This window comes from Paramormyrops kingsleyae, chromosome 7 (assembly GCF_048594095.1).
Source record: "Paramormyrops kingsleyae isolate MSU_618 chromosome 7, PKINGS_0.4, whole genome shotgun sequence".
Classification (NCBI taxonomy): Eukaryota; Metazoa; Chordata; class Actinopteri; order Osteoglossiformes; family Mormyridae; genus Paramormyrops; species Paramormyrops kingsleyae.
Window position 1 is genome coordinate 19,222,466 of NC_132803.1, and position 26,022 is coordinate 19,248,487.

At 39.2% G+C, this 26,022-nt stretch overlaps 1 protein-coding gene across 1 annotated transcript; it reads right to left on the reverse strand.

Annotated features, from left to right (window-relative positions):
• Window positions 1–493: 493 nt before the first annotated feature.
• Window positions 494–23,421, reverse strand: LOC111849918 (chondroitin sulfate proteoglycan 4-like). The gene is made up of 10 exons (XM_023823224.2): window positions 23,160–23,421; window positions 18,089–18,252; window positions 13,770–17,327; window positions 13,034–13,507; window positions 12,621–12,797; window positions 9,510–9,705; window positions 8,084–8,215; window positions 6,188–6,360; window positions 5,748–5,931; window positions 494–5,538 (listed from the first exon to the last, which is right to left on the reverse strand). The coding sequence occupies exons 1-10, from the start codon at window positions 23,242–23,244 to the stop codon at window positions 3,485–3,487; spliced, it is 7,197 nt and encodes a 2,398-aa protein (XP_023678992.2). The 5' UTR covers window positions 23,245–23,421; the 3' UTR covers window positions 494–3,484.
• Window positions 23,422–26,022: the final 2,601 nt, after the last annotated feature.

The window sequence follows — 26,022 nt, forward strand, 5'->3', positions numbered from 1 at the left end:
CTAATGTTAAATTGTTTTTTGTTCAGAAATAATGCACTTACTACCTAGATAACTGGTTTTAAACATTTCTTTTGACTAGGACTTTTGCTCAGTACTCTATATTGTAGGAATGTACATAAAATGAACAAATAAGAATATAATTATCATACTATAAGTTTTAATTTTTATCATCCCCTTTTATGGAGCACACGTACTAATGTTGGCAACAAAGAATAATAGTTATTACATTGTTTATTTTTTTGTTTCCAATGGTGTGAACATATGGCAGTTATGTTGGTATCCCCAGTTACATCTCTTTCTGAATAAACTACTGTACCTTTATAATGTGCTGTTAACATACACCATGGTAAAACTCACCAATTTGAATTGAACTGGATACTCAATTTATCACACTACAATTAAAGCAATAAGTGTAATCAACTGAAAACCAAAACGTATGTTGTAATTTATGCATACGCCCAGTAAACATGTGGAATAATATGCAATAATACACTTTAAAGTGCAACAAGAGTTTTGGTTTATTAAAAAAAAATAGTTATAAATATAGAGGGTACATATTACATTTTGATTCAGTAGTCACACATACAGTTCAGTGTCTCAACAGCATCACAAAATTTTATTCTACACTCTACCACAATTTTACAGAAAATAAGCAAAGCAAAACACGAGCAACAGGATCTCTCTGTGACAAAGACCTGGTGAGCAGCATAGAAAAAGTGGGTAACCATCCAGATGTGTACCTTCTATTCTACAATATCTAACAACTTGTTTACTCAGTGCAGACACTACACAATTCAATCAAGCAGAGTACCACTTGTGTGATTTTAAAGGAATTAAACTGACATCTTAAAATATCTTTATCATTAAATGAGAAAATAAACCCAAAATACAACATAACCACTACAAATATGAACCAATGAGAAACCTAACCAGTGAGATATCAAAGAACAACAGTTATAATAAAATTATTTGGCAAAAATTGATACACAGGAACATTAAGTCATTCCATGTGATTACAAATTAATAATGGCTAGACATTTAAAAAGGATTCCATCCATCCATCCATCTTCCAACGGCTCACCCAGTGCAGGGCGACAGTGGGCCTGGAGTCTATCCCAGGCAGCACAGGACACAGGATAGTGGTACAACCTAGATGGGATTCCAGTCCATCACAGGGCACACACACAAGCACAAACTATAGGCAATTCAGAAACATATTGACCTAACTACATATTTTCAGACTGCAGGAGGAAACGTATGCAGCACAGGATGAGCATACAAATTCCACAGTCAAAGATTAGTGGTAGAACTCAAGCTCCCAAGCAGAGGGGGACAGTTCAGGTCCAGAAAGTAAAAATACAGATCAAGATTTTATTTCAACCACCCAGCTGAGTATAAAGAGTCACCGTCACAGAATACTCAACTGGTTGGTTGAAACAAAATCTTGGTTTGGATTTTTACTTTCTGGACCTGAACTATCCATCTCTACCCTCGACCCAAGTAAGGCAGAGTTTCTCAACCCAGTTCCTACCGACAGCGGAGGAAGGAGGAGCAAAAATGTGACTATCTGGCAGGGAGCTAGGAGGAACAAAACAATCGGCCGATGGTTAAAAATGAGCTGGTTATTTCTGCCCGCACACCTGTGTACTAAATAGTTAACAAAAATGTCTGCTGGGTGAAATGATTTTAATGTTAATGAAAACAATGTTAGAAATGCATCTTGCAAACATTGCACTGGTAAAATTTCACAAGGAGGATCTACCAATACACGTTTCAGGGCTGTAAGTACTGCCGAATAACGTTAGTCCATCAGGAACACCAGCGTTTCATAGCAGAAGAAAATTCAGTGCAGAAAGTGCGAAATCATCCCACTTGATGATCAGCCCTTCTCTGTTATAAATGATATAAATATAAAACATGTATACAGTTATAAAATATAGTGCTCTGGGACTGTTGCTGTATGCCGGAGTTGGTGTTTTCTTACCAAAAATAAATACTTTTTCATATTTTTGGAATGCAATTCATTTTTAAATTTATAAAGTGTCCCTTTAACCTTATTTATGCAGGACCTCTCAAACAATTGTTATGGTTGTCGTTTTTCGTAAAAATCGGCTATCGGAATTGGCCAGAAATTTCTTTATCGCTGCGTCATTATTCTTAAGTTTTTTGAAAACATTTCACAGCATTGTATTTTATATAGGCCAACATGTAGCTGAAAATGTGTATGTTTTCATTATTTTTTAAACTTTTCATGAAATCCATGTAGTTAGAAAAACCAGCGGAATAATACAATTCTATGACATACAATAATCTGAATGCTCGCATAACTTATCAGTGCACGAACCGCAAGACCTTGTCCTAGACAATCAGTTCTCCGTACCAAATCGATTAAAAAATAATTATAATAAAATCTGTCATTCTTAAATTCCCAGCTGACCTCTAAGGTTTCCAAAAACATGGAGGCAAGTTCAGATAAAACCTGGAAAGCTGCCAGAAAGCATATGTGGCAGAAAACTTACATCGGACAAGAGTTTACAGTTGTCACATTACTTATGAGCACCCTAAGAACATCCGAGAATACCAACTCCCTTGTGGTTAATAAACAGGTTTTGTTCTCCCACTTTGCATTAATATTTCAAATTATCCATGTTGGCTGCTTATTTTGATCAGTGACAGATGCGCTGCCCCTCAAATCGGTGCTGCAACTCATGTAAATCAGTAATCAGACAGCACTTATAACAGTATAACAGAAAAGGGATAAAATGACTACATTGGGTTTTGTGCTAGTCATGGCAACTAGTTGTTTAATTCGAAATATGGAGAAATATTCTTAAGGTGATACACAGGGCAACTTTTTGAGCAATGCTGGGAAGTTGTCAATCAGGTGAGACAAAGGGCAACTTATTTGGATCTGGATGATCACAAAAAGTTGTCCACTGCCAATCAGGGTTTTTCAGATAGATATTTGTCACTCAGTATCAAAGGGAAAGTGCCCAAATATCATTGTTCAGCAGAATTGCCCAGCAACATTGCTCAAAAGTTGCCCTGTGTATTATTACCCTAAAGAAAGAGGCATTTTCTTGGACCAACAGAAACATTTGAAGGCCTCTTATTTGCTACTGATCAATATAACTACATTTTTGGCTATATCTCTGAGTGGTAACACTTTACTTGAGGGAGCACATGCTTACTTAATGCATTAATTAACTGGTAATAAGTGTTAGTCACATACTGATCCTATGTTCATTCATCAGTAATCAATCATGGTGGTTCGTGTTTTTCATGCAGGAATTGTGTATTAGTTCATAATTTGTTTCTGAGTAATAACTGAGTTTCTAAGTTACTTGTGCCCCCTCAAGTAAAGTGTTACCCTTTGAGCATTAATGCTGCAAGACAAAAGACAAAACAGGGGAAGCAGAGTAACGAGAGCTTATTTTTGACCCTATCCCTCCATCCGACCAGCAGTGGAGAAATGAAGATGATTTCACACCCAGTACTGGTTACTCCGCAGGGTTGGGGGAGTGGTGCGGCAATGCTGCACAGTCTCGGGTCCCAGGTTGCTCCATGAGCAGAGCAGCAGAGAGGCTTCCTGGGGACCGGCTACTGGTGCCAGGGCACCATCATGCATTCTGTCGGGAACGGGGCTGCCTGGGCAGCTGGGGCTGAGTGGGGTCACCACGACAGATGGTACAGTCAGGCTCCTCTCTGGCTGCCCAAGGTATGGGCTGCTGGGGCTTGGGGTGGCAATGAGGTCTTGAGTCAAGGCAGGCCGGGCCCTCTTCTCTCTGCGGCGACGAAAGACCAGGATGAGCACAATGAAGATGATGATGAGCAGTAGACAGGCCAGTAGGGGAAGGATGATGAAGAGGGGATCAGAGGCTGGCTTGGGAAATGATTCTGTCCTCACGGGGGTGATCTTGAGGGGATGGTCCTGTTGGCCTGAGGTGGTTCTCGGAACGACAGAAGCAGTGGTATTATTCCGCTGATGGCTTCCCCAGCGATTCCGTCCCTTGAATTTCTGTAAGGTCTTGTGAGGTCTTTGGGATGATGCCAATGGGTCGATTGTGGTGTGCGGCAGAGTTCCAAGCACTGTGGTCTGGCCAGACGTGGGCAGTTTGGTTGTGAGCACCGGGCTCTCTGTGGTGACTGGATTTACAAGTGATGGATCAAATGGTACAATGGTGAAATGAAATTCACCTCTTGAAGGCTGGACTTTTTCTGCCTTTAGGACAAACACAAAGGAATCATTCAGATACTCCTTGTCAGTCATGTTAGCCTTTTCCTCAATAGCCACTTTTCCCTGCTCCACATCCTGGAAGGAAAAGGATGATATGGGACGGGGAATTCCTTTTTCGTTAGCCAGGACTTTCACAACTTTGCCATATTTTGGTTGGGACAGGATTTCAAACTGAGGGTCAGTGCCACTTAAAACGGTCAACGCTGAAGCATCAATAAAGTCTTTTCTTAATTTCACTAGAATGCCGTTGGGGATCTTGAAATCCATTCCAAGTTGGATTAGGGGTCTCACTGCGATTTTAACAATCTGCTTCGTCAGGTTAGTCTCCGATGTGAAAGCAGTGAACTCAAAGCTATCACCAGCAGATGAAAGATCTGTCATATTATATGATAACTTTCCTAACCGTAAGTCATTCTGGTCAATCAGATGGACTACCTCATTGCTGATCAGAAGTTTGCCATAATGTGGAGGCTGTGTCACTTGGTACTGGATGACACTGTTCCTCCCACTGGTTTCTGCAGCCAGATGCTCATTTGAGAGGATGACAGAGGTCTGACCCTGTTCCAGCTCCACTTCTGTATTGTTTATAAGAGAAATTGTAATTTCATTCACCTCCAGATTGAAAAGCTTATAAACTGGCCGGTGTTTGCCATCAGTGACACTAAAATAAAATACTCCAGACTGGGGGCTTCCATCTTGAACAAAATACACCTTCTCATTGTTGATGTCAGCTTGGGTGAAAGTCAGTATGGACTCATTCAAACTGTGTTTCATGGCCAGGAAGCCATTGTTGGGTTTACTAATCACGGTGTAATTGATGTCCTCAGGAGGATTGTCCAGATCCACCACATTTAGGTTGGCTGGAGCCAAGACGACCGCATCTCCTTGTACTACTGATAAACCGGGGGATTTGGTTATGAGGACAGGTGGCTGATCATTCACAGGAATAATGGTTATGTTGAAGGATTCCTCAACTACATCTTTGTCCTCCAGAGGGCGCACTGCTGGCTTGCTTTTCAGGTTCAACCATGCATCAAAGACAAAGTTGTCGTAGGTTGTCTCTGAGTTGTCATGCTGGTATGTGATTCCAAATTTGTTGAGGATATACTGGGAGAATTTGGGTTTTTCCTTGGTCAGATTACGCTCCCCCACAATAATGACACCATGCTGGGGTAGGGACTTGACCTGGTACCAAACTTCATAGGAGTGACGCTGCACTTCAGGCAGCTTGGCCATTAGATTAGAGGCATCCAGCTTTGCCTTGTCAATCAGAACTTTCTCTCCCTCAGTCACATCTGCACCTAGTAAGTCGAAAGCAGAATAAAATGTATGCTATTCATATGTATGCAATTTCAACCACTATTTATTAATTCTTCCTGAACTGCATTGGACACAGTTCCCAAATTGAATTTCTTCAGATGACAATGACACGCGATTCACCAAGTGTAGCCATTAATTGAAGTTAATTCTCTGCCATTTTGTATTTGAGTGCTCAAGGCCAACATCTCACCAGTGTTTGCGAGGAGGATGGTTTTGTGTTCGGGGTCGGTGTTCTCGTATGAGATGTCGATATTGAATATCTGTGCTTCGAGGGAGGCGGGAGGAGATGAGAGAGTGAAACTGAAGAAGTCGGTTGCTACCCATCCCACTGATTCCGCACGGCTTTGCTCATATATAATCTCACCCTCATCCACCTGAAGAACGCACAAAGATCAGTCAGGAAGAATTTTCATTATCCTTAAGGACATATCCGCATACACATGCATCAAACAATACTGAATTACACTTATTACGGATTTCTCAGTCTGGCACTTCAGTTGACACACCAATAATTAATTTCTTTCATTCCTTTTAATTATATCCTCCTCCAGTGGTATGTATTCACAGTTGAATAATGGCTTTCATAATAATCTGGTCAACCAGTGGCAGATAATGGGGCTCAGTGCATACCATTGTTTGAGTGAAAGAGGAGATCTCTGCTGTTCTGTTGTCTCCCTGGACCTTCACCAGCCTCCCTAATTTCGGCGGGCTGATAACGTTAAAGACGACGGAACGGTTCTGTGCTCCATCGTTGTCATTGGTAACGGCCAGCAATTCTTCTGCAGAAATGGGTGTCGAAGAACCTGTAGAGAAAGTCTATTGCTGAGCAAGAAATAAGCTTCCTTTTAAGCTTCCCTGTCTCAAACCTCAAACAACAAAAACATGAACGAATGAGAACATCAATGGACTGAATATCACAGCTGAGGTAGTGGGTCACCAACCCTGAATACCACATGGCAACACCTGTTTCAAGTCAACTGGTACACAAAGCATAAACAATGGACTTATGAACAGTGAGGTGTGATGCATCGGATGTAATTCTAGATGATGTTCTCAGAATTAAAACCTCAATGAACTCTCTGTGGGCCAGGTTTTAACAGTAAGAATCTCTGGTTATCAGTTCATTTTAAAGCTACATAAGCCTGTTTTGACCATGTTTGTTTCTGGCTCAGCTGAAAATGTATCAACAAATGTAAAAGAGAACTATTCAGAAACCAAACCAACATGTACTCTTGACTAAATTCATTTTTTGGATAACCCAGAAAAGCATATTTTGAATATTTTTTGCTACAATAAATGTGCATAATTACGGGAGAAGAAAATATTATTACAGTAAATCAGATGACATCTTTTTAGTGCACCCACTGATCCCAGTGATAAATTACCGAACTTGGCAATAGTACCAATCTTAATACAGATATTTTAAGTAGCCAAGCTAGCACCTTAAAATACATCCTAATGTATTTATATTAGACCATCGCTTATATATCTTTTTATATGTAGGCAAAGGAATAGCTACACATTGCAAGTGTTTTTGAATGATGTGACTCACACTATAACTGCAAAACAAACACATAACATAAATCTGCCATTCAGAATATGCATCAAGTTGGGCAGATGCTTTGTCCAGTAGCACTACAGTAGGATCTTGTATTCTTTCTAAAAAGACTTTCTGTAATCACAGCTTTGTGCTAAGATAAGATGAAGACAGTCAAAACAAAATACAGGTCTGAGACAGGAAATTCAGCTTAGAACTGCGTGTCTGAAACCTGGAAGTGAAAAACAGCTAAATTAGACAGACTAGTGCCAAAGATAGGTGATGAAACATTACACTGCCATTTCGGTTAACTTGTGGCTATCAAATCGCAAAACTAAATGTCCTACAATAGATCAGCTTGTAAAGAAGATGAGTAAGTAATGTACATGATATATACAGATTTAAATTCTCAGAATTATAAGTTGTCAGCAGGGATACAAATTTTGACTTATAACAAAAGGTCGTCCTGCTTCTGAACTCTAAATGCAGGATATTCAAGCAGAATAGCTTAAGTGAAGATAAAGGAATATGAAATGATGAACGTCTTGGTTTGGGTAAGTGCCTACTAGAAGCAGCCTGGCACAGTGGGTTACAGTAATTGGGAGTTTGGATCCAGTGCCAAACCTGTATCTGTGGCACTTCTACATGGTGCATGGATTTCCTTCTGCAGTTCAAAGACATGCAGTTAGGCAGACTGGCATCTTTACATTATCTTCAGCATGTGGACACCCCGCCTTAGCTCTCTGCTGCCTGGGTCTGACTCCCACAGGACCCTGTACTCGATAAGGCTTTGGAAGATGGTAGTCTCTCGGTAATCTATCGAAGTGTCTATTAAGCACAATAAACGTCAACAAATAACAATAATATAAAGTAAATTCTGATAAATCCTATGTAGGCTGAACACGTAAAACATTCAGTTTTGAAATTAAAAACTATACTCAGCTGGCAGGACATGAAATGTGACGGTTGCCATTTGGTCTGCAGGTTACCTGGAAACATCTTCAAGGGCAGGTTCCTCTCCAATGTGAGGATCAGGGCTCTAGCAGTTATACTAAAGATCTGTCGTGGAGAAAAGTTGATGCCATCATTCACTTGGAAGTTGAAGCCCCCAGACATGGCACCTGAGTGACAACACAGAGGAAACCATGAGAAGAGGAAAAAAATCTGGTTATTTTGTTTCATTCATGTACAAAGGTTCTTGCACCATATGTCTGATGGATATATTGTAGTATACACAGTGCTCTCAAAAAGTCTCAGGACACTTGCTTAATTCAGTAAAAATTAGCAAATTTATATAGTAACAAATACAGTAACTGCTTGGGATGAAGAATGCATCATGATTCATTAATGATGAATAAATATGAGATCATTATTTAACTTGCGTTATTCATTACGTGTTCCTTCGGAAGTTGACAAAGGTTTACAGAATTAACAGATACAGTAACAAATATAGTAACTCCTCTAGATAAAACATGCGTCATAATTCATTAATGATGAATTAACACGAGATCAGTATGTAACTACGACTTTGTTAGTTTGTGGTCAATTAATACATAAGTGATAGTATAATACTATATTATTTGTGCCCCATCAAGTAAAGTGCTACCATTTCAAGTACTAATAAACTGAAACCCAAATTATAGTTCTAAAAGAGCTGTCCTGAATTAAAAAGTTAATTGACAAGCAGTCTGATTGGGTGCTTTTTAGTAACACCTTTGTAATAACATAGAACACAACATTTGTGTTTAGTATCCCTTTGGAAGCCATTGTATAGGTTAATAGCAAAATGGCACTGAATGGATCAGTCAAAAAATAACGGCACTTAATAAAAAGGAAATGGTAACACTTTACTTAAGGCCTTGTTTTTAGTCATTTATAAACACATTCATAATGAATTATAATGCATTCATAAAGCATCATAAGTGTAGCAATAAATATATAAAAAAAAACATTATAGCCATGCTCATTATGCATCAGGAGTGCCTTATTTAGCTCTCATCTATAATGCACTATAGATACTTTTATAATGCAGTACAAAGCATCCTTAATGCTTATACCAACCATTATAATGCATTACAAAGGCATTTATAGCTTCATGAATGCATTATTATTTGTTATGAGTTTATAAATGACTAAAAACATGGCCTTAAAGTGTTAAAAATGTCTGTGTGCAATACAGATGTTAGGTACAGATGTAAAACACTGCTTGTCAATGGACTTTTGTTACGAAATTGTCACTAAATTTGTAACATTTCTACAGAATTACACAAGTGTTCCAAGACTTTCTGTCAGCACTGTGTATAGTAAATAGTGGTATATTTTCAACGAAATGTATGGCAGAATGTAATTTCAGGTGTCACACTTCAGAAACCCATAGGACACTTCACTCCCCTTCTGCTGCTGTGCAAAACTCACCACTGTGCACAAATACCAGTTGACCCTGGTCTATGTGAGCCTGGGTGAAGTTGAGGATTGGTTTGTGGGGAGAGCTCTTCAGAGCCAGGTGGCCCATGCTTGGTGGGGTCACTATGTACTCCAGACTTTTCGGGGGAGAATCCTCATCTTGGGCTTTCAACTCGGAGGTAATCTCTGTGATGGAGTCAACCCACACCTGGACAAGGCGACAAAGGATAACACTCCACCAAGAGAGCACTGCCTTGCAGAGTAAACACAGCCGCTCATTGTCGAGTTCCTCAAAACTGTCTATCTGTATACTAATGGCTCACCATCAAAAAATAAAAGAATTAAATTACAGTCCATTCATGGGGTTCATTGGGAAGGTGTTACACAAAAAACATATAGCATTTCAGTTCTGCTTAAAAGTTTTCAGTGCTATATGTTTCACATTTCAAAGACACTGATGACCAATTAGACTTCCTTCAAAAGCAGGAAAGGTAACACTCAGGGGAAAAAACACACACAAAAGATTAGGTTACCATTAAGTGCTTTTGTGGATTCGGATGTGATGATGTAATGATGCCCAATCTCTTGGCTGCTATTCACATGGTTGTATTTCCAAAGATGGCAGTCTGCCTCTCTGTCGGGTGTGAGCTGTCCTTGGGTGCGTTTTTCAATTAGCGCCGGCGTGACTCACAGCACCCCTGCATGCCCTTCCTGTGTGTGTGCGTGTGTGTGTGTGTGTGTGCGTGCACATGCACACTCGTGGAGAAACCGTGTTGGGTAGGGCACAGTGGGAGGACCAAATCAGGCATGAGAAAGACTTCACTTATGTATGTCTTTTTGTGTGTGTGTTTATGCCCAAGTGGGACAGGATTCTGGAGAGTATGACACTGAAATATTTTTTCTTCTCATGATGAATGAATTGGAGGTTAACGACCATGCACATTTCAACCCCCTCCAGAATGTTTTCATTCCAAACGAAAAACTGCGTGCAACCTGCCACATTCATTATTGGTCTATTAAGGACCATATCAGCCTGATTAAGGCAGGGTTGGAATGAAAACACCTGGAATGCGGGGCACCAGGGCACCAGGAACGGGAGTGAGACCCACTGCACTACACAGTTCAACTCAGTAGATACCACAGAAGAGATCCAAGGTCTATTTTTATATAATTCACCATAGACCAGGGGTGGCCAATCTTATCCGCAAAGAGCTGGTGTGTATGCGGGTTTTCGCTGCAACTCCCTAATTAGATTACTAATTAGAGGACTGATTGGCTGTAGAGTCCTCACACCTGGGTTTGAACAGCTGACCTACAGGTTACTCCAAAAACCCGCATACACATCGGCCCTTTGCGGATAAGATTGGCCACCACTGCCATAGACACTCGGCTATGATTTTAACCAGTGACTGTAGCCTGTGTTATAGTATGCAAATTCTTATTTCATCAACAATTTAAGATTTTCAAAACCGTGGACCAAGTAAAGCAATACATAAAAATGCTAAATCTTTCTGTTTTCATGTCAGGTCAGTGCGAAGATCCACCTGGTGGACAAACTGGGTATATACAGAAAAAGACTCATTCTGGAATATATCAGGGCTGAGCAGCAATGACTCACTCTGCACAGCACAAAGGGTGCCATGTCTATCTAACTAAAATTAAACAACTTCTCCTTTTATGGTGGTCATAGTAAAAGGAAACACATGCCATTTATTTAGCTCTGGCATCCACTTTGCAAAGTTTGAAGGGGGATCCCAACCATTCGGTTTACAGATACCAGTCACTGTCATTGGAATTTCCTTACTGTCATGTTAAATATTTAGTGCACTTAACAATATATTACTAACCTTTATCTGTAAAAAGTTGCCACAACTGCATTTTACAAGTGTATCCTCCCTGTACTTGTATTACATCATACAAGTACAGTAAAATCTACTTATAACGGACTTCAAGGGACCTGGCAAAACAGTCTGTTATATCCAAAGTCTGTTTTATCCAGAGTTGCTGTATGGCTGCAGAACACAACTACAGGACACCATTTACTCATGCCACACCCCAGCAGACACACTATTGTGGTATAGATTATTATATTGTACATGTAGTAATCCAGCTTTACCTGAGCAGATGCGTGACTATTAATAATCCCGACTACGTATGTATCTGCACTGGATTTCACCGGTTTATATTTTAAAAATTTAACCAGTAAACCAAATCAAACAAGAAAAATCCAACTAGCTAAATTTGGTGGTATTTTCCCACTTTCCAAAGACATGAAGACAGGTTAGTGCGCAGCACAAAATATCCCTATAGTGTATGAGTGTGCATGTACGTGCCCTGCAATGGACTGGCATCCTATCCAGGCTTTACCGCTGCCTTGTACCCTGTGCTGCCTGGGACGGGCTTGAGGACCTCCCTACCCTGACCAGGACGAGAGGCTGAAAGCCGGTTGGATAGTTGGGCAGATGGATATCATTGTTGATAATGAGTATAAAACTCAGAAATAAAACTCAATCTTTACATTATCATTGGTCACTCACACTCACTGTATCTCGCTGAAACTTGAAACTATTTCTTTTGAGCACTAGTAAAACTGACATTACTAAACTCAAAACTATAGCATATGTAGAAATACTTTGCTGTATTTATTATTTTAGCATGACATAGCTAATTGACATTTTTTATCTATTCAACTAATGTCGAGTACTTTAGATGGATGTCTTAATTGCCATTCTTAAATATTACATCTAATTTTTATTCATCTGGTATCTGACACAAATCAGATGATCAAATGGACTGAAGTACACAGTCAGAAGGCATCACATATTTGCCCCACTGACAGTCTGACACAGCTGTTCAATAGCATTCCACCCTAAACATGCTGACACCCAGGATTTGCATGATTATACCCCCCTCTACAGCTGTCCTCGCTCCAGAAGTCTTCCTTTTAAGTTCACAGTGATTGTTACTTGGCCTCCAGACTTTAAATTAGACATACCATGTCTGGGATTTTCAGATGTTTCGCCATCAGACCAGTCACATTAACACACCATAAAATAGGCATGACCCTGTGCAGTGATGCCTGAACTATATAAACGACTCCAGCAAGTAACAGATAAAACTCACTCGCAGGATCCTGTTGGCTTTTATGACCGGTGGCTCATCGTTGAGGAGTCTAACGTTGACAAACACTGTGCGGGGCAGACTCTGCTTTCCAATGTCAGTGTCATTAGCAATAATGGTGAAATTATCAGCCGTCGTCTCACTGTTGTCATGAACATAGTACATGAATTCCTGCTCAACCTGTGGGTAATAAAAGCACTTATAAAGAGAACCATTCACAAAGTAGTATGGCAGCAATATACAGGATGACACTTGAAAATTTATGGCAAAAAGGTCAAATAGACATTATAAATCCTTTTCAGTCCATATAATTACATTAAGCGACTGTTTTGCAAGCCCCAATGGTAATGAAATGTCAATTCAAAACATTAAATCTAAATATTTTATTCCTTTCTATGGACAAACAAGAATATTACCTGCTTCCTGGTAAAAGCTGTCCTTCGAACACCTGGGAACTGAGAATGCTCGATACGGCCATGATATGGTCCCTCCGACACATAATACTGGAAGTTGAGGCCTGAGAAATGCCGGTTGGCTACTTTCATGACTTCCTTTGTTAAAGCCTTTGCAGCCCCCTCATTCAGGGTGATGTTGGAGACTTCCAGGGGTATGTGGGATGGGATGACATCCACGGACATCCTGATGTCGTGGACCTCAGTAATTCCATTGGTGACGTCAAGGACAAAGGTATCATTCAATTGGTTGGCCCCGACCTGCACATACTGCACGTTACCGGCATTGACATCTTTCTGGGAGAAAGTCTGGATTGGTGTCTCCTGGGTCCCAAAGTAGCGGTCTTCACCCTCGGCAAATCTTCGGAGATATCCATAAGATGGGGGTACCTTCACTGTGAATATGATCTCTAATGGCAAGTTATCTTCATGAATGACCTGAAAAGAGGTATAATGTATGACAAATTAAAATGGAATTGTTATCCATAACGTGAAAATTATTTAACACGGTTTATTCAAATGTGCTCACAAAAAAAAGGTTTTCAGTTACTTTAGGGAGACCAAGAACCGCACACTTAAAGGGATCAATAATATAATGTACAGATAAAAAAATTTTAAAAATCACATTTGTCTAAGGTACTCCCATGAAACAAAAGTACTCATGAAATAACAGCAGTCTCCAAAAGTAGTAAAAACTGACCTCAAGATCCCTTTTATTTATCTTGACAGGCTTGCCTTCTTCAACCAGGAGAGCTCTGCGGTGAATGACTCTAGGCGGCTGCTGGTGGCTCTCCAAGTACACCTTCACATTAACACTTGAGTCTAGGTGCATTTCCTTCACTTTCACTGTAAATTGGAAAACATCCCACAGATTCCTGCTATCATCATGACGATAGACTACAGCTCCCATCTTAAGATCATGCTGCGTGAAGCTGTCCACCAACAAGCCATTGCAGTAAATCCCACCATGTTTCGGCAGAGTAAACAAGTTGTAAGTTATCTCTTTGTTGTCTCTGACATCCAGGTTTGTGGTCACACTGAGGTTGGCAGAGCGGAGGGCTCCTTCTTGCCCCTTCTGGACTAAAATGCCAGTGTTGTTCTCTATCTTAAGGTATGCATCCTCTGCGTGGACATCCAACAGCGTGGACGCATAATGTTTACCATCAGACACGAAAAGTACAAATCGCCCAAAGCTAACCCCATGGTGGATGAACAGGACCCGCTTCTGTTCAAGGTCCTTCTGTTGGAATTGGAAGAGTCTGTGCGAGGTGTCATTTGCTAGCACCAAGTCTCCCATGGGAATGCCACGGCGAGTATAGATCAGCTGGCCATCATCAAAGTCTGAGTCTGTATCATGGTAGCACAGGTCCTCCAGTGTCAACAGTCTCTGACCATCCCTAACCACATGGAAAACCTTATCAATGACACGAACTGGTTTTTCATCATTGACTAACTGCACAGAGATGTTAAAGATGCCTTCTACTGCACCGTTCTCATCTTCTAAGACGGGTGGGACCGTCTTACTTGTAGAGACGATAAATGTGAACTGATCATGAGTGGTTTCACTATCATCATGGACATACACAATACGCTCCTCCAGGATCTCTTGATTGGTGAAAGCAGTGATGTTATCATTCCTAGAGGAAGAACTGGACAGATTAATGCGTTTTAACTTCCCGTGTTTAGGACTATCTATTATGCTGTAGTACAATGTTTTGGTGCTTAACGTTTCTGAAAAAAGTTCATCTTTTGTGATGAGTTTACTTTCCCCTTCCATTACAGACAGCCCCTCGTTTTTCAAGATAATAGCATTAGCATCTGCTTTAATGCCAATCTGAAATTCATAACTTGCAGAATGGGCATGTTTGGAGAACACCTGGAAATTGAACTTGTCCTTTGTGTCGTCCTGCACTCTATGTACAAGTTCATATTGCACCTTTAGATCACTGATATCCTTCTGGCTAAATGTCGAGTTCTTCTTTAAGACTTTACCATTGAGCAACATGTTCCCTCTTCTGGGCAATGACAAAAGTCTGAAATGAAGCTCACTTTCAAGCAAACTTACACCTTTAATAATGGCATAGAGATGCTCGGAGTCTAGTAACACTTTTCTCACCTTGTCAACTTCTACCAATTTATTCCTTACTAGTTTATATTGAACCCAAGTCATAATGATTGAGAATGAGATTTCATCAGTGGCCACAGTGCCAACAGTAATCTTACATCTGAAGTGATCTGTAATATTATGGGTCTGTATTTCTTGGAAGGTGCTGAGATATCTCAAGCGTTCCTTCTCGAGAAGTCTCTGGGAGAATGTATTAGTTAGTTTCCATTCTCCACTGGTGTGCAGCCGCTGCAACTCTCCAAACTGAGGTGGCTCGATAACATCGTAACGGATGTCTACCATCTGCTTTATGGCATTTGTCTGCACAGCTAGGTGTCTTGTGCCTATGAGAGCCATGTCACCCTGCAGGACAGACACCCCTGTGTTGTTGGAAATTTTGTACTCCAATGGGATAGCTAGGATTCTTAGGACTACAGTATTGCTTACTTTGTCTCTATCGCTAACTCTAAACACAATCCTGGAGTTCTTCACACCATGGTGGACATAGCATATTTTCCCTTTCTCCAAATCATGGTGAGAAAAGGTAGTCACTGCTTTGCCAGGATTTTCATCATTTTCCAAAAATCCAGCATCTGCATTTAGATTGCCTAGCACAGAATACACAAGGTCAGTGTAGTTGCTATCTATGTCGATGGCTTTTAGCACTTCAGTGGTTAATGGCTTCTTGGAGTTCTCCAACACCAAAAAGAGGTTTCCTTCAGGAAGACTCAGTTCAGGAGCATCATTTGTTGGGGTGATGATAATGTCATATCTGTAAAGCTTATTTCCCTTCAGGTATGAAGGGACCTCCTTTTTACTGCTGGTGAAAACAGAAAACATAAAAAAATCTGTCAAATCTTCTGATCCTCCATGAATATACATAACCCTTCCATGCCACAAATCTAACATACTGAAGGTATTTTCTTCTTGGTCTTGATCTACATCTAACCTCAGTTGCCCATGTACAGGTTGCTCATCTACTTTAAACACAATCTGAGACTGCCTGATTCCCAGCTTCTTAAAATCCAAATTTACTTTGATGTGCTTGGATTCCAGGGATGCTCTCCCACCTTCTGGAACTATAAGGTTCCTGAAAGTCAGAAAATGCAGTCCATGCTTTTTGTCCAACCCATTAACAAGAGTAGATGTATAGATCATTGGTGTTGGAGTAACAAATGGAGATACATTTTCAGGGACTATGGTAGAGGTTGATTGCTTTTCTTTATCTGGTTCACAGCCCACCGATATATCTTTGCTGACCATGACATTGGGAAGGCCAATTTTTACACCATTGACATTGATGTCCTTCAAACAACCCTTAAAAGAACCCCCCCTAATGCGTTTCCCAGAGACTGAGACCAGCCCCAACCTTCTGACCACTGAACGGGTACTTTCATCTATACCACCAACAAAGAGGGAACCCTTCAAATGAAGAGCCCTGGAATGTGAGCTGATGCTAGTTATCACTGTTTCCTCATCCACAGTAAGCTCGAGACTCTTAGATGTAAAGTGCAGCTTCACATGGTGCCATTTCTGGTCATTAACAAAGGAGAGGGAGCGGAGTTCGGTCTTAGTTCCGCCTTTCCCCACAATTGCAACTGGAAGGCCGCCTCGGATTTCCATGGCAATAAAGTCATCATGACGGGCCGAGTTGTACAGAATAATTCCTTCTTCAGCTGAAGTGTGCACAACAAACTGAAATATCCATTCTTGTTGGGCATTCCAAGGTGGAAATGAGATGTACGCTTTAGAACTGAAGAAGCTGATTGGTTCATCCTCACCGGCTAAAAATAGTGGGCTGCAGCCAAGAGACACTTCATGGACATTTTTAAAGCCATAGTATGGTCTAAGTGATGACAGCAAATTGTGCTGATTGAAAAGCACCTCATCAATGCAGCCCCGGAAGCCTACAGGGTCAGTTGTGAGATAGGGCTTGTCAAGACCTCCAGTGCCTCCCACATACAGGCCTTCTTGGATGTTAAGCTCATGCTCTGGTCCTGGCATTACCAGGCTAGCCTGAGAGTGTTTATCTAAAATCAAAGTGACGTTGTATTGCTCATGATGAAGTTCCACCGAGTGCCAGGCCATATCATTCAAGGACATTCTTCTCTCTGATCGAAGCAAGCGCTCTCCAGACCCAAGCTCTAACCTCACCTGAAACAAAAAAACAAGCATTCACCTTTAATTGGTTATGAAGGTCTTTAATAAACTGATAATTGAGGAGCTGCTTATAAGCTTGAGTTAAACATCTGTGATTGTGCGTCTCTGATCCATTCAGCAAGACCAAATAAGCCTGAAGAGTCCAGGGGATAAAATTATGTGTTTTTCTGGCATCTTGTTCTTAAACTATGATTAATATCATTGCTTTATCACATGGTGTGCAATCACCTACTGACATCTAAAAACATTTAAAATCAAAACATATTAAATATGCGTTACAGAATCACACCAAAACCTACCTACATTTCGATATCTGTTCGACTGCCTTGCAGGTTTGATTAGACCTTGCACTACAGTGAACAGCAGTGCAATATTCTGAAGGCCTTAGCACAAGATGAACATGTTCAGACCCTTTACTCTTCCACCAGACCTCAGATGCCTAAGTGCCAGAAATAGCTGCAGAGCTCCGGACTTAAACTATTTTAAAACCAGCTGGACTTCTGAGCTCCAACAAAGCAAAGTCTTTGTAAAAATGCACTTTACACAGTTTATCTACCGCTACAGCATCAACCAGCCTTTATCATCTGATGGCCCATTTGTGTAATTTATATAGTGCTTTTTCACTCAAAGTGGATTACAGAAATAAAAGAAACACACAATGCCCGGCTGCTCAAAGGCCATGAGTGTCTCCATCACTGATGTCAGCCTCTGGTATGAGGTAGGTGGCGTAGCTAAGCAGCTGTCTGTTAGCTCACCTGCAGGTGTCCAGAACTCAGCTCAACCAGGCAGTAGTCGCTCTGTCCGGCGGCCAGGAACAGCATTCCACTGGAGCTGGACGTGCGGAAGCGGATGTGCAGTGACGTTCGGCTGGACAACTCTGCGGTCTTCAGCTGCACAAATCCGTCACCATAAAAAGAGGCTGTGGACCAAGCAGAAGAAGCAGATTAAAAACCTTGTAAGCTTTTTTTTTTTGAGGTTATTAAATACTACAGAATTACCAATATAAATTTTACTAAACCAAAAACATCTATCTCTAGTATAGAGCATCATATTATACTAAAGGCACTCGAGGTTTTTTTCGGCCAGAAAAGATACTGAGCCTATTCTGTGGGCTGGTGAGCTCCTCTACATTCCCTTTTCAGGCTCCCAAGGGCTACCATTCCCTGCTGTAAGAATGTCACATTTTTTCCATGGAGTGTTTTTCTTTTAACAAATGCAGCAGTGCCTAACCACACACTTCATTTTTAACCATAAAAGCCCTGTTATCACTTGCATAATTTTATTGTTTTTATGCTTAGAACAGAGGAGCCATTTTATTTGAAAAATTACATTTACTGCTACTTTGAAGTTACCCTCAGTTGAATTATTTTTTTTTGCTTGCTTTAAAAGTACAGAATGGCATATGGAATTTATTAAGTTATTATATAAGGCAGTATAGTATATAGCGATCAACTGGTTTTTAAGGATTCGGTTTAGCCATCGTGATTGCACAGGGGGAGGGGTCTTTGGAATGTCATGTAACCATAATCGTCACGGTTAATTCAGTGCATTTAGAGGGAAAGGTGGACAGATGTATAATTAGGGTCTGTAATGCTGCACCCCTAGTAACCTGGACTGCAGTACAGTTGCTTTTTCTGAAGACCTGAGAAAGGGACATTCTGATATCCTTTTAGCTCATAAAACCTTCCATTTGATATACTTCTTTCCCTGCTTAACCAGGAACCCTATCCAACCACGTTGGTCTAGTTTTGTCACTTACTCTGTCTGTACACTAATCCCATGCACCTCCAATAATGGGGAAATCCCCAACAAATGGTTGGTTTGACACCACATCCTCATGTCACATGGTTCTATTCACCTCCCACTAGGGCTGGGCAATTAATCAAAAATTAATCAAAACTGACATTGTAGCATATTAGTTCAGTAATTTTTTTTGTGCAGTCCTGTAATTTGAAAAACATTTGAAACAGCTGCACTGTATCTTGAAGTCAATAAAATTCAGTAAATAGTGACACTGTCCATTTTATTACCTTATATGCATGTAATAAATATACAAATGTCAATTAGATGGAAATCTGCCTGAGGCATAAAGAAAAAGAAAAAAGGTTATAATGATCATCTGCTTATAGTGCTCGATTTCACACAGACAGACGTGATCACTTTAAATGGTCTCCACTGTAATTTATTTTGTTTCCAAGAAATGCAAACTATTTATTTTCTACTTTTTTAGGGAACTTGCCTTTTACATTAAAACTAAAATGTGACCTTTTCCATAAGACATTTTAATTTCAAGTGATTTGTGCTTTGATTTCAGTTGTTTGAAATATTCAATAAATGACCATTAATGGTTCATTTGTGCGTTTCCTTCAATTATTTTAACACCATAAACATGTTAATAGTACAACTTTAATAGTTCAGCATGCTTACAGTACAAACCTTGTCAGTGAAATATGAGGGCAAAAAAAAAAACCTCAAAAACAAAATAATCGTTCATTAATTGTAATCGAGGTAAAATGCTCATTTAATCATGATATTGATTTGAGGTCATATCACCCAGCCCTACCTCCCACAAGGCATCACAAGTACACAGTCTCTACACTAATGACGTCATTATGGGCTAGCAATTGCACAAGTGCACAGACAAAGTGCAAAGACAGTACACATACTGCAAACAAGTCTTTATACTTTTTCTTTTCTTTATGTATATAAACTTAAAAAGTCTAGCTAATGTACCTCTGAATATTCTGGGAATTTCTCTAGGTAGTGTTACTGGTTACATACCTCTGCTGGAAACCTCAAAAATACAGTGGCAGCTAAATTCTGTGATGTTCTAAGCCTAATTTTTTTATGGTTTACATTTAACTCTCCAAACAGTTCTGAGGCCTTCATGTTCCTTTGTAAATGCAGTGTGGTTTTTGTGTAACTAGCAACAATGGTTTAAAACACTCAAACAGGTACTTCAAAATATGCAATATTTCTCAAAATAATGGCAAACAAAAATATCCATTAACTGCTGGAGGCTATTTCTGAAGCATTAACTCAGGACTTCTGTCATTCTCATTGCTTTATCTGAATTCAATTAATGTATGCTAATGGAGTAAATGCTCTTAAAAGCACTAAAGGAGAGCTTCCACTAAAACATTTGGAACACTGTGGCAATTGAAATGGGTACACAGAATAATAGGGGTCACCTAGTATGACCACTGACACTAAAGACAAACCATTCACTGGATTCTGTATGAAATATAAAGTAAATGAAAGTAAATACAATTGTAACATCTACCATTATAGAATGCAACTTCAGTCCTACTAAATGTAAAATTAAATGCAGATTTGTATGTAAATATGTAGTATAAATATAAACATTTAAAAATCTAAAATGTAATTAGCATCAACTAAATGTAATTGAAAATTCATACTGACAGTGACTGCTCTCAGACCCAAAATTAACTTCGAGTTTGGAACGAAATTTGCCAATAAACATCAAGAATTCTTTCTCCTTTACTGACAACAGAGAAGCAGTTATATAACAAACAACTATCAAACAAGCTAAACTGATTTGAAAATGGGGGAAATTTTTACTTGTCCAATTAGTTCTTTCACCTAAGTACTTTATCATTTCAAATATTCATTCACTCATTCATTCATGTGTTTTTTTATTAATTATTATTATATTATTATTCATTCATAAGATCATGATAACAATATTGAGTAACCTATTCAAAGCAATAGCAAGAACAAATGCTAAATTCAGTGTAAACTCAAAAGCTGGAATTCTTTGTTTGCGGCCACAGGAATGTGACCTGGGGGGCAGCATCAGCCTCTTATGATGACTTCAGAGGGGAGGGCAGTCTGCCAGTTCTCTGTATACGGAAACCATAGACACAAACACTCCTCGAGAGGCTCAGGGGAATGTCTGCCTGTATTTCCTTTTAATAACTTCCATCCATTTAAAATGGTGAGACTATAATCTCACTTACATGCAAATAAAATTGGAAGGACAGAATTAACTGGAACATTTCTCAAGAAGGCCAGTCCTATAGCTTTGCATAATTGTGTGTGTTGGTTTCTACACACAGACAAAATCTTTACATGACTTTGTAGCAGAAGCAGCTAGTAGTTTGTACAGCTGAGACTGCACTCTAGGTGAATACAGATGAATCTTATGTGAATTATGTGAATCAAATCTACCTTCTACTTCTGTTAAACTGTCTCTAATGCAATCTGATTTGCTGCTTCATTAAAACTTCACTATGAAACAGATCACAAAAAAAAGAGTTTTTATTATGTTTGGTCCACAAAGGCTTTACATGTTTATTAACGCATCACTTCAAACTGCACTAGAATGTCATCCTATATTGTGCTTTTAATCTTTAGCAGTTTTTCCTTAAACTTAAGTTTTTATATTTCCATATGCATGTTCAAAATTTAATAGAAAATAGCGTAAAATATACTTAAAACTCAAGTTCACTATATAGTCGTCCTGCAACTTTTCTGTAGGCTAGCTAAACACAAATAAGTGCATAGTGTATAAGTGAAATTAGCTCTCCCACAGAGGTATACAGGACACGCGACTATGGAAAGACATGCAGAACAGTCAAAATACAGTCACAAGAAGGTGGACAGTGATGATTAAAGCAAGAGAGCTTTTTCTCTCATTATCCACCAGAAAAAGGCTCACATTATGTGTGGCTTCTCTTGGTCACCCTGTTCAGACAGCTACGAAGTAATTTCACTTCTGCTCTTTAGGACAGACTCCCAAAACGTCAATTAGAATTCCCAAAATGCCCAGCAATGCATGAGCAGCTCAAAGTACTTCCTAAAAGTGCTCCAGTGCATTGATGGCTTTGCTCAACCTGCTTATTGCGCTGGACGATAACGAGCAAAGCATGCATCAGCCATGAATGTTCATTCCATTAATTATTTGGGACAACATCGAATTATTCATTTAGATCAATAAAGAATCTAATTCTTGGATTAAAAAAGCGAACTGGCAATTAATTCACACAGGAGGTACACAATGAATACAGGTACTGCACCACTATTCAAATATCTTTAAACAGGCCACAGAAAGTCTATAACTGAGCAATAAATGTATATTATTCTCTTAATATCTCAATATAAAAACATAAGCTTTCACACTGACAGAATGTTCATTTTCAAGTTTAAAAATTTAAGATTTAAAATCTAACGGAGGATATTCCTTAAAATCTGATAAATATATAAAAACTTAACGAAGTTATTTATATCTAGTACAGGTAGCCTATTTGAAAAATGTTTCCAACTAGAAAAGTAATTTAAAACTAAAGTGGATAATCATATTGAAAACAGGGGGAACAGCAATCATAATGGATCAGAGCTGAACAAATTCATTTTAAACCACAAACAGATTAAAGGAAACGTGTTCGTGGATTGCAGTTGTATACCATCCCACGTTACTCTACATGCTGAGCCAAATTAGTGTAATAAAAATAAGTACAGGGGAGCGGAACATGAACAGAAAAATGTAAACTACTTCTGAAAGGTCCAGATTTTTCATTGTTGTATAATTACGTTTTCATGTGTTTGACCACTTCGCCAACATTTCTCCTACAAAAAATACAAGATGACATTTAACGTACAGTGTGGAAGTCGGGGGTCTTTGCTACGGAAAAAGTGCAGATCACAAAATAACGACATGTAAACATTCCTGCTTTTTCAGTGCTACATTTCTTTTATGAGTTAGGTATATTTGTTATGTTTGCATTAAGCAGGAAGTCTTTTTGATCGCAACATCATATTACTTTAAAAGCATGAAACTTGTGCTAAAATTGCTCAGCGCCGTACCTCCAAGCGATCGCCCGCTCGTGAGCGACAGGAGCAGCAGCAGTCCGCTCCACAAAGCTCCGTAGGGACGCTTCACAAAGTCCATCTTCTGCCTTGTTACTTTTCGCTATTCTCGATCCACCTGCTCTTACAACTGCAAACAGACCAGAGATTTTACAAGTTTACTCTCGAAAAGAGCGACAGAAAGCCCCTTCTCTCCATTCTCAAATCACTGTTCAGACCAGCGTCCAAATCACGCAGAAGAGCGTCAGAGACGCGTATGTTTAACTCCGCCTTCATACTGAATTTAACCTGGAATTCCTCTTAAAATCCTTAAAGTGGTCCACATTTTAAAAGTATACATTTTATTAATATACGTGAAAAAGGGTCCAAAAATAAACAATTTGGTGTTTTTTTACGTGTTTTAAAGCTGTGGAGGTATTTCAGGAAAAGTGACAAGTGAGCAGAAAACGTATTGTCTGCAAAACGCGTTGGAAGCATTTCTACCCCTCGAACTGCAGTCACATTACGCAATCCTGTTATATTTTATTTGCTTGCTTGTTTGTTTGGATTGAGTTTATACTCAGTTTTGCTCAGCGATGATGTCAAATGCTGGCTGGGCGCTATCAAGGCTGCACACAGACTTGAGTAAAATACCTCTGTCTTGTGGGAGCGCGCATCGGCAGCAGGAAGAGACTGACTGCATACACAGGAGGGTGGTGCGTGCTCTTCTTAACCCTGAACCCCAAACTGAATTAGAAATCGAGTTCTGACAGCATATTAATTGCCTGTTCAAGAATGATTCAAAATGGGGAATTTTTAAATAGGTGGAATTAAAAATAAATATTTAATTATTTACTGATCACAAATGTATCATAACCATGGATTTACCAGAAATTTACATTACAGTAATGGGGTTATTAAAATGGAATCAATGTAGCTTAGAAGACTTAAAAGAAATACTTTCAGTTTCACTTCAATCAAATGTCAGAGACATATGAGACTTATATGCACATGCATATTGCAAAGCAGTCGGTTTAACGTAACGTCACAAAGGAGATAGATGACATTCAGCAAGGTGCTTCTGCTGTAGATCTAGATAACAACTCCATAGCATAAACATTAACAAAGTTGGTTTTGCTTTTTCAGTTATGAGACTAAGCACATGATAATGTGTTATCGATTATAAAAACATGTGCCGTACTTCACCTCCAGACATCCATGTGACCTGCTTTAAGAAATTACGCTTTGTTAAATATTTTCATGGATTTTATAAAACAGGGAAGAATATATTTGAATGGGCTAGTGTGCCTGACTTTTGAGCACCTGTGTGTAGTTTTCTATCCTGCAAAAACAAGCATGATAGACATTTAGCTCATTTTAATAATTTAAGTTCAGAGGGAATAATAAAAATGGGGCTAAATAAAATACATTAAGTATATTGCTTATAGAATGATCTAGATAAGAATCTCATCCTGGCTGCTCCCTTTCATACCATGCAGTTTCGAAAGCAGTAAACCATCCAAATATATATGGATGAATGGATGGTTAATGATAGAGCCATTGCTTAATTGCTACTGGGATTCATGTGCATATATTACCATTAATTCCAGCTGCCATTTTAATGTTCATGTCTTGTAATTGTATCAGATTCCTTTGGCATGAATTGAAAAATAAGCTTTCAGACTATCAGCTGAATTTAGAGCCTGTACTAGTTACTATGTGTCTTCCTTTTAATATAATTTATTTTGTTAAGTTGCATTGCTATAAGGGGACTCATACACTTTATGGCAAAAGTATGTGGATGCCAGTTTATCCATCTTATTCCAAAATCAAAGACACAAATATGAAGTTGACTTGCCCTTTGTTGTTACAGAAGTCTCTGTTTTTCAGGAGTGCTTTCCACTGGGATTTGTTGCCATTAAGGTTGGGTATCGATGTAGGGTTAGCAAGTGCCTTTCTGTCAGCTTGTGTCGCTGCTACTTTGCACCGAACTTGCTGCAGATGTTCTGACTTCATGAGCAATTTACTTGAAAGTTGAAAGTCACTAACATCTTCTATATATGCAACTACCCATTCTGCTAGCAATATCTGTTGCAGGAGATCTTCAGTACCCTGAGAAGAGTACTTTGTCTAATATCCTTTTTTTGGTACAAGAAATATAGTGAAACCCTACACTTGACAGTGCTTTAAAAATATTTGTTTCAATTTCCTTGCGTCTACATCACAGTCAGTTCTCTTCCCAGTGAGCATGTTGCAGTTAAAGGCCGCATAAAAAAGAAAAATCATTATCATATTGCATGTCAAGAGCCAGTTTTTTTTTTATCCATGGTGCACGTAAAATAATTTCTCAACCTCCATAAACTTTTATCTGTTGAAGAGCAAAATTAATTTTTTCAGGTGTAATTTTACTTTCAACCCTCACTTTTTATTATAGCAATCACTTACAGAGTCAAATATGTCAGCCAGTAAACTAGACTTTTTTTAGTTTTAAATTACAGCATAGAATCAGCAACAGTTTGTAACTGTTCCACAAGAAGATCCACGGTCTGATGAAAGTGGAAAACACGCTTATGTCTCTTTAAAAAGGGATACAAAGGTTTCATGAAATTTAATCCTGTGCATGCTAATCCATCTGTTAAGAATATATACCTTGTTTATCACCGTATGTAAAGTGACCCCAAATTATATGTACGACGCAGAAATCATTACTTGTAACTATCTTTGTATCTGCGTGCATCAGAACAATCAGCGAAGAATCAACGTGGTGAAGGACAACTTATTCTGATCAAGGTGCAAAGGATATGAACCATTAGATACGTGCTGTCAGATGAGACAAGTGCACTTTGCGTATGAATCAACCTAACCAATTGATATCCAGTAG